General features: G+C 43.2%; 2 protein-coding genes across 18 annotated transcripts in view; one reads left to right on the forward strand and one right to left on the reverse strand.

Annotated features, from left to right (window-relative positions):
* Window positions 1-6,423, forward strand: part of lrp1ab (low density lipoprotein receptor-related protein 1Ab) — a 79,757-nt gene extending 73,334 nt beyond the window's left edge. For 2 of the 5 annotated variants that reach the window (XM_078950611.1, XM_078950610.1), the window contains 14 exons: window positions 69-247; window positions 326-432; window positions 504-623; window positions 710-886; window positions 998-1,147; window positions 1,289-1,462; window positions 2,003-2,164; window positions 2,445-2,616; window positions 2,765-2,866; window positions 2,956-3,023; window positions 3,107-3,206; window positions 3,299-3,331; window positions 3,812-3,956; window positions 4,815-6,423. In XM_078950611.1, the coding sequence (XP_078806737.1) occupies window positions 69-247; window positions 326-432; window positions 504-623; window positions 710-886; window positions 998-1,147; window positions 1,289-1,462; window positions 2,003-2,164; window positions 2,445-2,616; window positions 2,765-2,866; window positions 2,956-3,023; window positions 3,107-3,206; window positions 3,299-3,331; window positions 3,812-3,956; window positions 4,815-4,952 (1,827 nt within the window). In that variant the 3' untranslated portion in view covers window positions 4,953-6,423. The remainder of the gene's footprint in view (window positions 1-68; window positions 248-325; window positions 433-503; window positions 624-709; window positions 887-997; window positions 1,148-1,288; window positions 1,463-2,002; window positions 2,165-2,444; window positions 2,617-2,764; window positions 2,867-2,955; window positions 3,024-3,106; window positions 3,207-3,298; window positions 3,332-3,811; window positions 3,957-4,814) is intronic. The other 3 variants (XM_078950612.1, XM_078950613.1, XM_011477109.4) reach the window with 3 other exon arrangements.
* Window positions 6,424-6,585: 162 nt separating this feature from the next.
* The window catches only part of fmnl3 (formin-like 3), a 28,584-nt gene continuing 20,777 nt past the window's right edge, over window positions 6,586-14,392 (reverse strand). For 2 of the 13 annotated variants that reach the window (XM_011477100.3, XM_078950618.1), the window contains 12 exons: window positions 14,245-14,334; window positions 14,039-14,163; window positions 13,210-13,412; window positions 12,833-13,136; window positions 12,679-12,759; window positions 12,463-12,592; window positions 12,198-12,358; window positions 11,983-12,084; window positions 10,595-10,687; window positions 10,387-10,510; window positions 9,195-9,322; window positions 6,586-7,729 (listed from right to left, as the gene is read on the reverse strand). In XM_011477100.3, coding sequence (XP_011475402.1) covers window positions 9,231-9,322; window positions 10,387-10,510; window positions 10,595-10,687; window positions 11,983-12,084; window positions 12,198-12,358; window positions 12,463-12,592; window positions 12,679-12,759; window positions 12,833-13,136; window positions 13,210-13,412; window positions 14,039-14,163; window positions 14,245-14,334 — 1,505 coding nt within the window. In that variant the 3' untranslated portion in view covers window positions 6,586-7,729; window positions 9,195-9,230. Of the gene's footprint in view, window positions 7,730-8,713; window positions 8,758-9,194; window positions 9,323-10,386; window positions 10,511-10,594; window positions 10,688-11,982; window positions 12,085-12,197; window positions 12,359-12,462; window positions 12,593-12,678; window positions 12,760-12,832; window positions 13,137-13,209; window positions 13,413-14,038; window positions 14,164-14,244; window positions 14,335-14,392 lie in introns of all 13 variants that reach the window. The other 11 variants (XM_078950619.1, XM_078950615.1, XM_078950621.1 and 8 more) reach the window with 8 other exon arrangements.

Consider the following 14,392-nt stretch of genomic DNA (forward strand, 5'->3'; position numbering starts at 1 on the left):
ACATATATGCAGGAGGGTCAGTCACAACAATATGAAAAGCATGTGACCACATTTCTGCTAACCTCCAGATTGAAGGGCTGAAAATGCCCCGTGGTATCGCCGTGGACTGGGTTGCGAACAACCTGTACTGGACCGACTCTGGGCGAGATGTTATTGAAGTGGCTCAGCTTTCAGGCCAGTTTTGCAAGACCCTCATCTCTAGAATGATAGACGAGCCTCATGCTATTGTCGTGGACCCACAGAGGCGGTAAGGAGAAGTTGGACTCAGAACTACTGAAGGTTCTTGGGTTTTTGTGTCGTGCTCTTAAATGTTGCTTTCCTTCAGAACCATGTACTGGGCCGACTGGGGAAACCACCCTAAAATTGAGACAGCTGCCATGGACGGCACTCTTAGACAAATTCTAGTCTTTGAAAACATCCAGTGGCCAACAGGTCGGCGTCATGACATATTGCATCCAAATTTCCAGCACGTCTCTGCTGAACACCCCCCTCTTCCTCTGCAGGTCTGGCGGTGGACCACTTCAACGAGCGCCTTTACTGGTCCGATGCTAAGCTGTCCGTCATCGGCAGCGTTCGTCTCGATGGCTCTGATCCGGTCATTGCCGTATCTGGCATCAAAAACAGTTGAGTGCCTTCTGCTTCGTCCACAGGATACTACAACTGTCAGAACGGGGAAATGTTTTAAAGTGGCTCGTCGTTTCTTTTCCAGACCTGCTCCACCCCTTCAGCATAGACATCTTTGAGGACTACATATACGGGGTCACATATATGAACAACTTTGTCTTCCGGGTCAACAAGTTTGGCAAAGGCCCAATGGAGAATCTCACTACAGGCATCAACCACGCTACAGATATTGTCCTGCATCACCGCTACAAGCAGCCAGAGAGTGAGCGCTCCGTGTTCTGTGTCTCAGGAAGAAGCTTTTAGCATCACATGAGCTGATTATATCAATTTGCAGAATGGATTTTCTTATCCAGTGTATTTTCTTTTGTCTTAGTGGCTAATCCATGTGACAAGAAGAAGTGTGAATTTCTGTGTCTGCTCAGCCCCAGTGGGCCGGTTTGCGCCTGCCCCAACAACTATGTGGCAGACAACGCCACACAGACAAACTGTGTGGAGCGGGTGGGCCCCACGCAGTCCCCTATATGTGAGTTTGCAGACATGCAGCCTGAATATAAAACTCATTTTATTCTACAGCTTTTAACAGTCTAATTTTTCAATTTTTCAATGGAACTTTGGTCCCGCCCTATTTTCAAATGCTTCATTACCACCACCCCCATCTCCATAGCTCCGCCATCAGGACCATGCAACATTCACTGTGAGAATGGTGGCACCTGCTTCCTCAATGCCCATCGGGTGGCCAAGTGTCGCTGTCAGCCCAGCTACGCTGGCGAGCGATGTGAGGTCAATCAGTGCAGAGACTACTGCAGGAACGGAGGCACCTGCACTGCCTCTCACACAGGTGGGCTCACGCTACCAAAGGATCTGCTGCAGAGGGATCTGTGACTTCAGTGGCACCTTAAAACTCAAAAACCCAAAATTGACAAGACACTCTTTTAGACTTGTGTTTTGGCTCCTTTATCATATAACTAAGGCTAAATTATTGGATACTTTCACTTTTAAATTTTTACGTCTCCCCCCAATTCTTGTTTTAATAGTAATTGTGCAACATTTTTATCAACCTCTAGTTCTCCTTTTGTCAAAAGAAAAAAATATAATTAGTTAAGTATTGTAAACTTAAAATTGGCATAGCATTTTGAATCAATATTTTAATAAATAAAATTCAATTATTCCTAATAATTTTTTATCTATATTTATTTGTATATATTTTTTAAATATGTATTTTTCTAAATTAGTTTCCATTAGTTTGTGAGTATATTTCGGATTTTTTTTTTGTGTGTAAAAGCCAGAATTTTAACAGGTTTAATTGTAAACAGAAAAGTTTGGTAGAGAAATGATCTGAAACTATTGTTTCCTTATTTATGTTTGACCTGCGTTGTAGGTGCTCCAACTTGCAGATGTCCTAAAGGCTTCACTGGTCCAAACTGCAACCTGCAATCCTGTCAGGACTATTGTTTGAATGGAGGCAACTGCTCAGTGAACATGGGGAACCAGCCGATCTGCAGCTGCAGATCAGAGTTTCAGGGAGACCGGTGCCAGTACAGTGAGTGTCAAACTCTGCTAGATTATGCACTTTTTTTGCCCAAATTAAATAAAGTGTCTTAAGAGGAAACATTTCAAATCCATGTCTGGATTTACTCTAATGTTAGGAAGTTCCAGATTTTAGTTTTTCTCTAGTCAAGGTGGGGTTCTGTAAGGATATTTTCCCACCTCTGACTCTTCACTTTATTATTAAACCCCCTGCTGTTGTAACTTTTTTTTACAAACTTAAAGCTGTAGGACCCTTCAAACTGAACTCCTCTGTCCTGTCTTCTGTCCTTCAGGTAAATGTGAAGGCTTCTGTCAAAACGGCGGGACTTGCCTGCAAACTGCAAACGGCACCAAACTCTGCCAGTGCTCCAATCAGTTCATCGGACCTCTGTGCGACCTGAACAAATGTCAGTTCTGTGGAACCGGCAAGTGCCTGACGTCCTCTTCAGGAGAAATCTCCTGCAGGTAGGCATGCTGGGAGCTGTGAACCCGGACACTGCAGAAATCTGAATTTCTAAAAATGTATCTATGAAAACTGTTAGAGCCCTGCCCCCCATCCACTTCTTCAGTGAGGCTATGGGATGCAAATCCATGTTTTTATCTGCATGTTTAGGTGTTCTAATGATAAGAACCAACCCAGCTGCCTCTCCTGTTTGAACTACTGCACACACGGACAGTGCTCAGTTAACCCTCGCACTCTGCTGCCTCAGTGCAGGTAAGATTTTACCCCGCCCACAACCATAAACCAAGGGAACATGGTTTGATTTTTACTTTAAACTGTTACTGGTTATCTTTCTGTGTTAGCTGTCCTGCTGAATGGACAGGATATCAATGTGAGTTTGCAGCTCCAGTGGAATTTCCTGTCACCAGCAGTAAGTCGCATCATTCCAGACCATAATTTTCTTCAAAAAAAACATTTACTTTGCTGGTTTCCTCTAATTATCTTGGTTCTCAGTAGCAGGTAACACATCCATAATTGTCCCACTCCTCCTCCTGCTGGTGCTGGCTGTGCTTGTTGTTGGCGCCATCTTGTGGTATAAGAGGAGAATGCGAGGGTGAGTTTTGCTTCTTTCAGAACTCTCACTTCTTTAAGTCCTGAACCGTTTTCTCTCCCTCTTTTGATAACCGTCTATCTCCTGTTTCCCAGGTCTTTGTTCCAGAGCAAATCTCAGTCCTCGCGGTAACTCGATAGGAATATATCATTTAGACTGGCTATGCTTTTTGTCAGACCCTTTGTCGTCCTGTTGGTCAGTTTAGCTCTTCTGGCATCCCCCCACCCTCCCAAGCAACTTAGAGAAACGCTGACTTTAATTTTTTTAAGTGGATTTGTTACTGTCCTCCTTGCATCCCCATACTTTTTTTCTTTTTCAAGTTTGTAAATATTAGGTTCTCAGTTTGTGCTTGCAGAGTCAAATGTACTGTTGTGCATTTAAACAAAAAGAAACCCTGCCATGAGCCGAATATTTGCAACGTGAAAATCCAGCATTCTCCCTGAGGGACATGCTGCAGAGCAATCTGAGGGCTCGGTCAAATGGCCTTTTCATGCAAAGGCTCATTTGACAGCCTTTGATCTGTTGTCTTGGGATGTGTAGACTTTGTAAATAAGTTTTTTATGTTTGTTTTTAATCTGGCTAATGAAACATTGTGTGTGTCCCTGCAGTGCAAAGGGCTTCCAACACCACAGAATGACAAACGGAGCCATGAATGTGGAGATCGGGAACCCCGCCTATAAGATCTATGAGGGAGATCCGGATGATGATGCTGGGGAGCTGCTAGATTCAGACTTTGCTTTGGACCCAGACAAGGTGAGTCTGCTACAAACGACAACGAAAAACACAATCAAATTTGCAGCCTTCGGTGCGTATTTTAACTACCAGAATGACCATAATATTCATTTTGACTGCTCAGACATTATTTGTATTTAATTTTGGATAATATTGAAAAGATAGCCTAATTCGTTTTTTTTCATGGAATATTGATTTAATCAGGCCTTTTCCAATTAAGGTTAACCTTATTTTTTTTCCTTACTTGTCATTTCTGACTTTCGTAGGTCTGAAGTGGAGCTATAACTAAGTTTGAGCTTTGAAAATCATTAATAAAAACAACAGTCATTGCAAAAAGCTTGTATGTGTGACACTGAAACTGCAGTCAGCCGGCCACAAGCTTTCTGCTCTTCTCCATTCTGATGCATCCATTTGCAGACAAATAGATCCATGTATGTCTTCATTTTTCTCGTTGGAGCTGGCATCTGGCTCAAAACTATACGGCTGGATGGCTTCAATATTGCTCTCCATTTTCTGTTTCACTGGTAATGTTAGGTTAGGGGTCTGAGGTAATGTAAGCTAGCAGGAGAGATGGATGATGGGAAGTGGGGGTAGGCTTACTCTGCATCAACAAGTTCCACCTACAACTCGGATATGAATTTTTAATAAACTACTGTCGTTTTGCAGAAACTATGTCCCAGAAAACGACACGGGTTCTTTGATTTTGGTAAAAAATGGCATAATTGTAATTAAAAGACCACTGGGAACGCTTTTACAATAGATCAACTTTAAAATTAGTCTCCTCATCTGCCAAAACGATGATGAACGTTTTTTTTGTTACTACCTGAAATTTTATTATTTTCCAGACTCATTCTGAGTCACTTTCTCTCTGTTTCACAGCCCACCAACTTCACCAACCCAGTGTACGCCACCCTGTACATGGGCGCCCACAACAGCAGCAACTCTCTGGCCAGCACTGACGAGAAAAAGGAGCTGCTCTCCCCGGGCGACGATGACATGAGTGACCCGCTGGTGTAGAGCTGGGCGTGGCCTGAACTCTGCCACGTTGCCCCGCCTTTGCCGACCCCGTGCTGAGCCGACACGCTCCTTCATCTTATGCCTTTACCTACTTAAAAGAAAAGCAACAAAAGGGGGGGAACAGAAGCACGAACACTGTACAAAATGTATAAAAATGAAGGGACTACTTTTTTAAAGTGATTGCAGTATTATATTTTTTTCTTTGGAAAACAGAAACACTTCTGGTGATGGAAAAAAAAGAAACCTTTTATAGAAAAGTATTCAGTTCTTTTTAATTTTGCTCACAATCTCACGTCCTTCCTTCCTCTCGCACGCATAAAGCCACTACCTCTGTGCATATGGAAAAGGTTTAGAGGAACAAGAAATGCCTTGTTTTTTTTTTTTGTATAGTTTCTAGGGAACAAATGAGAGTATTGTTGCACCCTAGAGAAAAAGCGAGTTGCCAAGCCTGTAGATGTTTGTTATTGAGAGAAGTGTCCGTGCTTACTATGAATTCTTCCTGGATGCTGGTTCAGCTCAGTCTTTCCACGGGACGTTTGCTGCTGGAGGTCTAAAAGGGAGGCTGACAGAGGAATGCAATGATGTTTAACTGCACATGTACATACGGAGGACTCGGCAACTGCATTCAAATGATTGTCTTCAACCTCCTTGCACAGACTAAAGTTAAAAAATATATATATATATATATAAATATATATTTACATATATATGAACCAATTAACAAAGTGTCTTGATAATATACCCAGGAATACAAGCATCAGTAACAAACCAGTCTGTACTTTTTAACATAACAAAACACAAGTGGTGGTGGAACCGACATGCTTGGTGTCGGCGGTGAATGGCAGTGAGTGGATGAAGATGATTGTAATCGAGTCCCCATTCCAGGAGAAGAAGTCTGGGATGGAAAATCCGAGGCCTTGGTTTAGTTTTCTGCGACGGTCCACTCAGGAGATGGGAAGCTGCCTTCTTGTTGGGAGTGAAGGCGAGCCTCGAGGGAAACGAGTCTGTAATCAGCAGGTTACAATTTGTTTGTTTTCCTTGTCTTTAGATTGTAAACGTACTTTCAGGAGAGGCCAGGGAGACCGATTGATGGTACAAATTTCTGTGAGAGTTTGAAACTTGTCTTTATTTTTTTTTAGCTGTTTGTAATTTAGGTTTATTAGTGTTAATTGCATTTCCAGGAAGGAGACCGGTCAGCTAATGACTCTTTTATTTCTTGAATCCTTTCCAGCCTGGGCTTTAGTCACTATGAAGATGTTTCTGTTCACTGATCAGCCAAGTCTCATTCAGGAGGAAACTCAGACTTTCTTCCTCTATTGTTCCCTTTTGTTTGACAGTAATTTTATCTTCAAACATTTCAAGTGACCATTTCTGTTTCAGCAATCATGTTTCTTGCGTCTGCGTGTGGTTTTGTTTGGATTCTAATTTTTTTTTATATAATTAAATTGATTTTTATAGTAGACATTTACAATGGCTTGTCTGTCATTTGAAAAGATGCAAACTCATTTCTTTTTTTCTTTACTGCGGTACATATCAGATCCACATTAGTTAAACGATGAATTAAGAAATAAAACACAGAAAACCTTCAGAAATGGAGTGTTTTGGTGGTTGTTTGATCATAGAATCACTGTCCTTTAACAGTTTATTTCCCATGTTTATTAATAAGAAATGTTCATCTTCAAGACAATACAAAGTATATTTGAGGTTTTTTTTTACAGACTTCTTGAATTTAAGGAATATTGGTATAAATTTCTGCTTAAAAAACTAGTGTCTCCCAAATTGGAGTAGTGTAAAACTGGGAATGCTCCTTTTGTGGCAAAACATTTGTTGGGAGGAAACATTTGTTTTCATTTAATCAACATTTTCAGACGTATGTGTTATAAAACATTTACAGCGAAGATGAGTCCAACATTACAAAGTGTCTCCTAACGGCACCAGGCGGGCAGGTAGGGGGCGGAGTCTCCTCTTCATGCATATATTGCTTCCAAAGCGTCACTGAAGCTGTGACAGGAAAGGATGTCGAGGCACAAACTGCAACAGCTGATCTGTGACTGCAGCTGTTTGGAGCTTTGTATCTACATATTGTCCCTATTATAAGGCTAATATTAGAACACAAAAATACAATCTTAAACAAGCACAAAAAAAATGACGGCTGACAAACGAATAACACTGTTTACACAAAAGGCACTTCTGACACGAAGAATTCGTTTTGGCTTAAATAGCTTGTCCAAAGGAAATGGTTAAAGTGACTGTTTTTATCTTCAGGATACAATCTCAATGTAAAGTTTTGACTGCTGTTACACAATCCACATGTTGCAAAGGTTCCCAGTTTGGAAAAAGGTTTAGCTTTTCCCAGCTGCCTCCCAGTCCTGAGTCCTGCCTTCACGGCTCCATCTGAGGGGCAAGAGACGTTGACGGGAACCGCCCCATGCCGGCGAAGGGCCCTTCTTTCCTTCACCCTGTCTCTGCCACTCTCACCTGTGCTGCAGGTTTCTCCCAGCACAGAGCCCCAGAAGACGTCTGAAGTGAAGCTTTGCCGTGCTTCTGTAATGGTGAACGCTCACCTAACAGTGGCTATAAAGGGCCTTCATAAATAAATAAATTAAGCAGCTCCATCCCGTCCCTCCTTCATCTGCAGCCTCGGGTTGACATTGACCACAGACACATGGGAGCGAGGGTTATGAGGGCAGCGATAAGTGACAGATAAGTGGTTTAAGGTCTCTTCCAACAGCTCCGGATCAGTGCGTCAGCTCGCAGGAAGGGCTGGTTTCGCAGATCTGTGAGTAGGCAAGGAAGGTGGGAGGGGGGGCAGGAGGGACACACATGTTAGAGGACCAAAAACGTCAAATGCATCAGCTGTCTTAAAGATGATTTTATTTTTTTGGCAGGGCTGGGAATTTTAAAGCAGTAAGTGCCCAGGATTTACACTCAGTTCCCATTTTCTTGGATGTACATAAGGAAGAGGCTTATATCTTATTTTATTCGCATTTTTGTTACAGTGGAGACGATGAAATTAAGAAGTACAATTAAAAATGCCAGGATGAAAAAACAAGATTTCCTTTTGGAAAACTGATCATTTTTCAAAAGTTATTTAAAGAAAATGCCAACTGAGGTTTATTCTTTAAATCAACACAAAGCCAAATTCCCATAACCTTGTATTTCGTCTAGCAGAGTTAGCGATGAGAGAAATTCAAGGCTTTGGGAGAGCAGCCGGAGCAGCAAGGACACAAATAAACCTCACACCAAAAACGGTCAACAAGCTCCCCCATTTAAAAAACAAAAACAAAAAAACCAGTCCCTTAAAAACTGTTGGTTATAATTTGGAACACACGCTGCTGGCGTGTGCCTTCTGAAGCCTGTTGACCAAACACACTGAGCAACGACAAAGACAAACAAAGCCACATTTGGACAGGTGAGGGAGTCAATGAACACTGGACAACATGCAAGACATGAAAAACACAAAGAGAGGATGGACTTTGAGGCTATACATCTAAACTATTAAAGAACATTTGCTCCACATGAATCATAAAAAAAAACATCTCAAAAGCTAGAAAAAGGTCATTTCTCTGCAGCAAGATGATGTCCGGCCTCCTGAAAGGTGAATCTTTAAAGCGGACACTGTTCTGTTGTGTACTCAAACGAATGGCAGAGCTGCAGAGCTTGTGTCTTCAAAGTGCTTGCAGAAGCAGCTAACATTACTGTAGCAGCACACAGGAGCTGAGAGCCAAGCAGGCCGCTTTCAGCCAGACTACCTTCCTTACCCTCTGTCAGCAGTGCCAAATACTGTCATTTATCTTCTTTTCAGCTGGAGGGGGTAGAACAAACCGTTATGGTTGATTGAAACAGAGTAATGTTAGCCAGAGCAACCAAAGGTTAGTAAAAACAAAAAGGTACCAGGAATATAGCCAAACCTCTTCAGTTCAATTCCCAAAGATTTCAGGGACAACGGTCCAGTTGTTTGTGCCATGCATGATAAATATGAACTTAAATCACAGTCAACTCTGTGTTTTTTTTTTCTCACATTCAGAAAAAATCTCCCATCTTTGGGCCTGAGTGCAGCCACTTTTCCCAAGAAGCCGAGCAAAGAGGTTTGGCTGACTCCTATCACCAAACACCTGATAGGAGTCAAATCGGGTAGAGCGCGACTCATGATGGCCCCAAGTTAGTCGACACGCTAGGATTAGGGGTGCAGAACAAGTCATGCTGCATGCACAGTGGGGTAACAAGGCATATGAGCGACACCTGGATAACCTTGGCGTTAGGAAGAGGGGGGAGGGGCTAGCAGTTGGCGTCGTCGCAGAGGTTGGCTTCACAGAAGAACCGTGAGCCGCGTTTAGCAGTGCGAGCTGTAAAGGGCACGCTCTTCAGTACTGGAGGAGGGGGAGGAGGAGAAGACACGTTACACCGGATACATTGCCTTACTCGGTCTTCCTGAAAAAACTTGCAACCTATGGAGGCAACGGTTTAAAAAACATCCACGTTTCAGGTCTAGGACCTGTCCTCATCAGCCATTGGTACAATCAACATCACATGATAAGCTAATCGTTAAATAAAATAAGTTTTAGTTTCAATGTGGTTAGGGATCAATGGTCGACACATAAGTCTGCATACATATGGGCTAAACTGAGGCTTAAAAACCCACTCTGATGAAAATTGTGCTTTCTGACAAGTTCTTGTGGCATTTTTCTCATGATGGAGGATACGTTTTAAGAAATGAAAGCTTAAAATTTCATTTCTCAGTATTTCTTTATTGAAATCATTGTGAATCAGGAGAACACGCACAAAGGCCGTTTGAAAAAGCTTGTAGGTGTGACATAGACGCTACAATTGGCAGGCCACAAGCTCCCTGCTCCGCTCCATTCCGATGCGTCCACCTGCAGACAAATGGATCCGTGTACGTCTCAGTTTCCCTCACATCTGGTCTAAAAACTGTACGGCTGGATAGTTCTGATGTTGCTCGCCATTTTGTAATGTAAAGTTGGGGGTCTAGCTGTAAGCTAGAGGGAGAGTGTCTAAACAGATGGATGATGGAGGTGAACTCCTGCCGCTCTGCAGAAACTATGCCTTAAAATGACACAGGTTTTTCGATTTTGGCTTAAAACAGCATCATCTTAAGAGTTCTGTGAACGCTTTTACAACAGACCAAAAGAGGATTGGAGTGGGTTTTTAATGACCTCAAACGAGAATTGAAATATTTATTTTCCTTTAATTCGACAAACTTTTGGAAAACAGGGAAACTCAGGGCGGCTCTACGTCTCAGGGCTGAACAAAATGTCCTGTGAAGCCCGCTCCAGCTGAGCTGGTGTCTGGACTACATAGCACAAGGTGCACTTCAAAGGGTCGGAGCAGTCAATGACCACCGTCATCCTCAGCTTGGGAGCACAAGGGGCCCCGGCGCCTACGTGGGATCCTCTAAAGGCTCTTTCTAGCCCACCTGTGATGATGTCCTCAATAGCGCCATCTTTGCCCTCGTAAACGGGCCGGTGGTCTTTGGCCTGCCGCCTGCGCAGCTCCGCAATGAGCTCCTGCTGCTGGTGCCTCTTCTTTTGGGCCTGGACCTGTGCGAGCAGAGAGGATGTGAGCTCGATTCTCTGTAAGAGGCTTTATTTAGCTTTAAGCAAACACGCTCGGCTGGGTTGTACCTTGGGGTCCTGCTGTTTAGCCTCCTGAGCGAGCAACTTTTCTCTTATTGCTTCCTCCTGCTTTTTCCTCATTTCGTTTTCTTCCACTGCATCCTGTTGGGAGGGAAGGGAACGGTAAGCAGTTTGGGACACGAAGCTCAAACAAACCAAGTCAACACACTTGTGTGGTCATCTTAAGAATAGAGGAGACAGGCCGAAAGTTAAGCATAAACAGGAAAGTCTTGTTTTACAAACACTGCCACTCTTTTTTTTTTTTTTTAATACAGAGATTACGTTTAGGAATGTCCCAACAGACAGAGCAATGTTTGGGGCCTCATGCCAAATGTTTTAACAAGCCTAATTATGAACCAAAACAACTTAAAGAACAAATCCAGACCATATAGTATGATCCACTTTCATTATTGTTGTTTATCGTGAGGATTTAGCTCATATTTACTTGGAGAGAAGGCCTAGTGTATTTCTTCTTAAAAAAAAAACAGTTCAGTAGAATAAATATACAAATTAAAATAAGAAAAATGAACTGCATGAAAGGAACTTCATTCCTGCAAGAATTGCAAAGCTACAACAACAGGAAGCATTTTCAAAAGCTTCACAACCTAAATGATGGCAGCATAGATTTACCATCATATTTTACTACACAGGCCTGGATAGATGGTCCTCGTGAAAGGGTTGAGGTTAAACTGAGATTCTCCTGCTGCACAATCACCTGCTAAGAGTTTATTTGGAAGATTTTCGTTTGCTGTCTTATGTCCTCATTACTAGAAGACAGGGATGCTGCTAGAGTTAACAAAGATCTGAGTTTTCATCTATCATTACATGAAGTCATTTTCTTTAACGGATCTGATATTTTTGTCTGCAGCTGATTTTCTCCCTCTTTTTTCTTCTGACGACCAAATGACTAGTTTGAAATTGTAGCTTTCTCTTTGTGGAAACTTTGCTGAGCTCGCTTCAGTGAATTTATTTCTACTCTTGAGTGATTGAAAGTCTGCCTCTCTCCTCCAGAGCTCCTCTGGGTTTTGTCATTTTCATGTCACAATCTGACACAAAGCCAGAAATCCTTGTGCCGCACATTTCCTCCAGCAGATCCTATAAATCCAGACAGAGAACAATGTCAGGAAGTGTGCGGTGTGGTGGGGTAGGGTGCGGTCGTCCGGGGGGGGGTCAAGAGGAGGAGGTGGGAGAGGCAGTCTAAACGCCGCAGCTGCAGCTTAAAAGTCAGCCCCAGCTGGCCTTTCCTGTTATTGGCCTCAGACTTCATGACACGTCCTATGGCACCGAAGCGGCCAAGTTCTGCCCAGCTCCTCTCCATCTGAAGCAGGGAGCTTCCCACACGACCAGCAGAGGGAGCTCTTGGCGCAGAGGAGGGGAGGAACGCTTTCTGTCCTCACCTTGTAGGCCTTGATGAAGCGCACAAACACTGGGAAGAAGACGGAGGGAGGAGTCGTCTTCGCGCTCTCTCCAAAGTAGTTCACCACACTGTTGAAGGCTTCCTAGAATTAGGAGATAGAAGAGTTTGCTTGCAACCTCTGCGGCGTAAAGAGTGTCTGTGTGTGTAGCTGAATGTGGGGGCAGAAGGTTTGGGAGGCCAATGGCGGCCAGATACCTCAGCTGCCTTGGAGTCCTTCTGCAGCTTGTCCAGCTGTGCATCGCTGCCCTGGAGGAAGCTCTTCAAGACCGGATGATCGTGGAGGCTGCACTCTCTCCGGATCAGATCCATGCCTTTGCCCAGCTCTCGAACATCCAGCAGCACGTTTTCCAGAGAGACTTCAAAGAGAGCAACGTTAGTGCTGTGACTGTGTCAAAACTGAAGCAACAGAACATTTCTGTTGAGGGACTGAATTAAAACAACATTTCAGATGTAAATCCACCTGCTGCTGCTTTGTCCACAAAGTGCAATTCATTGTAGAAGTTGGCCAGTTCAGGGTACTTCTCCTTCACAATCAGGGCGATGTAGTGAAGCAAAGTCATCTTCCTGTCTGTGGATTTAGTGTCCAGCAGCTGGGAAAGGAAAAAAACATGAACAAAAGATGAACAATCTTTTTTTTTTTTTTTTAATTAAGCTTTTTTTTCACGTGTTGACTCACCAAGTCAAGACTTTGTAGTTTAAAGCCATAAACACAGCCTCTTTTGCTGCTGTTCATGTAGTTCCCCAAGGCTAGAATGATCTACAAACACATTTTAAACAAATGAGTATCGTTTTTCTTTAGTAAATTTATCCCGTCAATAAATGTTTCTCACCTCCAGCATTCTCTTCAGCTTCGGTGAGGATTTGACTGAACCAGAGGCGGCGATGACGGCGTTGAGCTGCGGCGTCAGCATGCTGATGTTGTCCGCAAAGTTCCCCACAAAGGTGATGATGTTCATTCTCTGCGTGAGCCTCTCTATCTTGCTGAACAGCAGCATGAAGCGATCCTCCTCTGCCAGCTGATCCAGCGGGCGCCGCTCGCGCTCGTACTGGCGGAGCACCTTCACCTCAGCTTCAGTGGGAAGGAAACGCATCAGGCACTCCACAAAATCGACAGGTAAGGCCTTGAGGTCGAACCTGCAGTCAGAGGGAGTCAGTAATTGTTACAGATGTGACTAAACAAAAACATGCATTTTTAGCAGGTGCATACTTCTCTATTGCTTTGCAGATCTCCTCTGTGGTCTTGTTGGCTTTTCTCAGCGTGATGGCTAAGTTCTTGGAGCGGTTAGCATCCAGAAGAGTAACTTTATTGACCGTTTTCTGAGCTACTTTGTTCTTTGTGCAGGAAAGATCCACAACTGGACCCTGGGCTTTAGTCTTGAACAGCTCCTCAAACTTCTCCAGGTCCAGCTCCTGCAAGGGAGCATATTTGACACAACTGTTTAGAACTTAGGTTTAGGTGGTTGGTTCATTAGTTAGTTACACATAATTTGTAAACAAGATGTTATTTATCGAAAAAAAGATCTATTCCACTTTAAATCAGACAGAATCAAACACAGAATCAAACACATCACCTAAATTGGATACGGGATTTCATAACTGATTGATTTTACCTATTAGTCTGTTTAATTTACTTGTAATTATCTAAAAAATTTGAGCCCCTTCTTTAATTGTACTGATAAACTACATGTGTTTCTTGAGGCTTAGCCCTCTAAGGTGACATTTAAGAGAAGAACCAAAGTGTTTCATTACCTTTTCAGCAAACACAGACGCTGAAAGTCTTTTATTCATTTTGTCTTTTAGTCTCTCACTCACCTGTGGGTTGGTGTTTGTTACTATAAATTTTACATCGTTTTCATGAATTTGGTTTCCTATTGAGGTTTGAATTGAACGAGAAAGAGCTTTAAACCCAGCAGGGCTTGTAAATGACTGATTTAAGACCAGGAAAGCCGGTTTGTTCTGGTCAGATCCCGACATCCTGGTCATTATTTTTGCACAAGCATGAGTAAAAGCAGCAGAGCCTCGTGAAGTGGACCCACCTCGAGCACACGCTCATCATCAATCTCATTGAAAACTGTGCCGTTGATCTGGTTGGGCTTCAAAGCCGTCCAATTAAAAATAGGCAAGCGGAACTTGGTCTTGATTGGCTTCTTGATCCTGATAGCTGTGTTTGGGATATGAATACATCATTTAGAAAAGGTTCTGCACAGAGTATAGTGAAGTAAAATGTAATAAAAACCTTCACCTGACAGTCCTACACTAAGGATGACAGATGGAGAAGCATCTGGGAGAGGGGGTGCAAGGGGTGGAGGTGGAGGTGGTGGGACCGGCACTGCTGCAATGAGGAAGAAATTGAAGCCTCAGTGTTTCTCAAATTCTGTGCTTGTACAACA

Source organism: Oryzias latipes, chromosome 7 (assembly GCF_053564925.1).
Source record: "Oryzias latipes strain Hd-rR chromosome 7, Olatipes_Hd-rR_3.1".
In the NCBI taxonomy this organism is placed as follows: Eukaryota; Metazoa; Chordata; class Actinopteri; order Beloniformes; family Adrianichthyidae; genus Oryzias; species Oryzias latipes.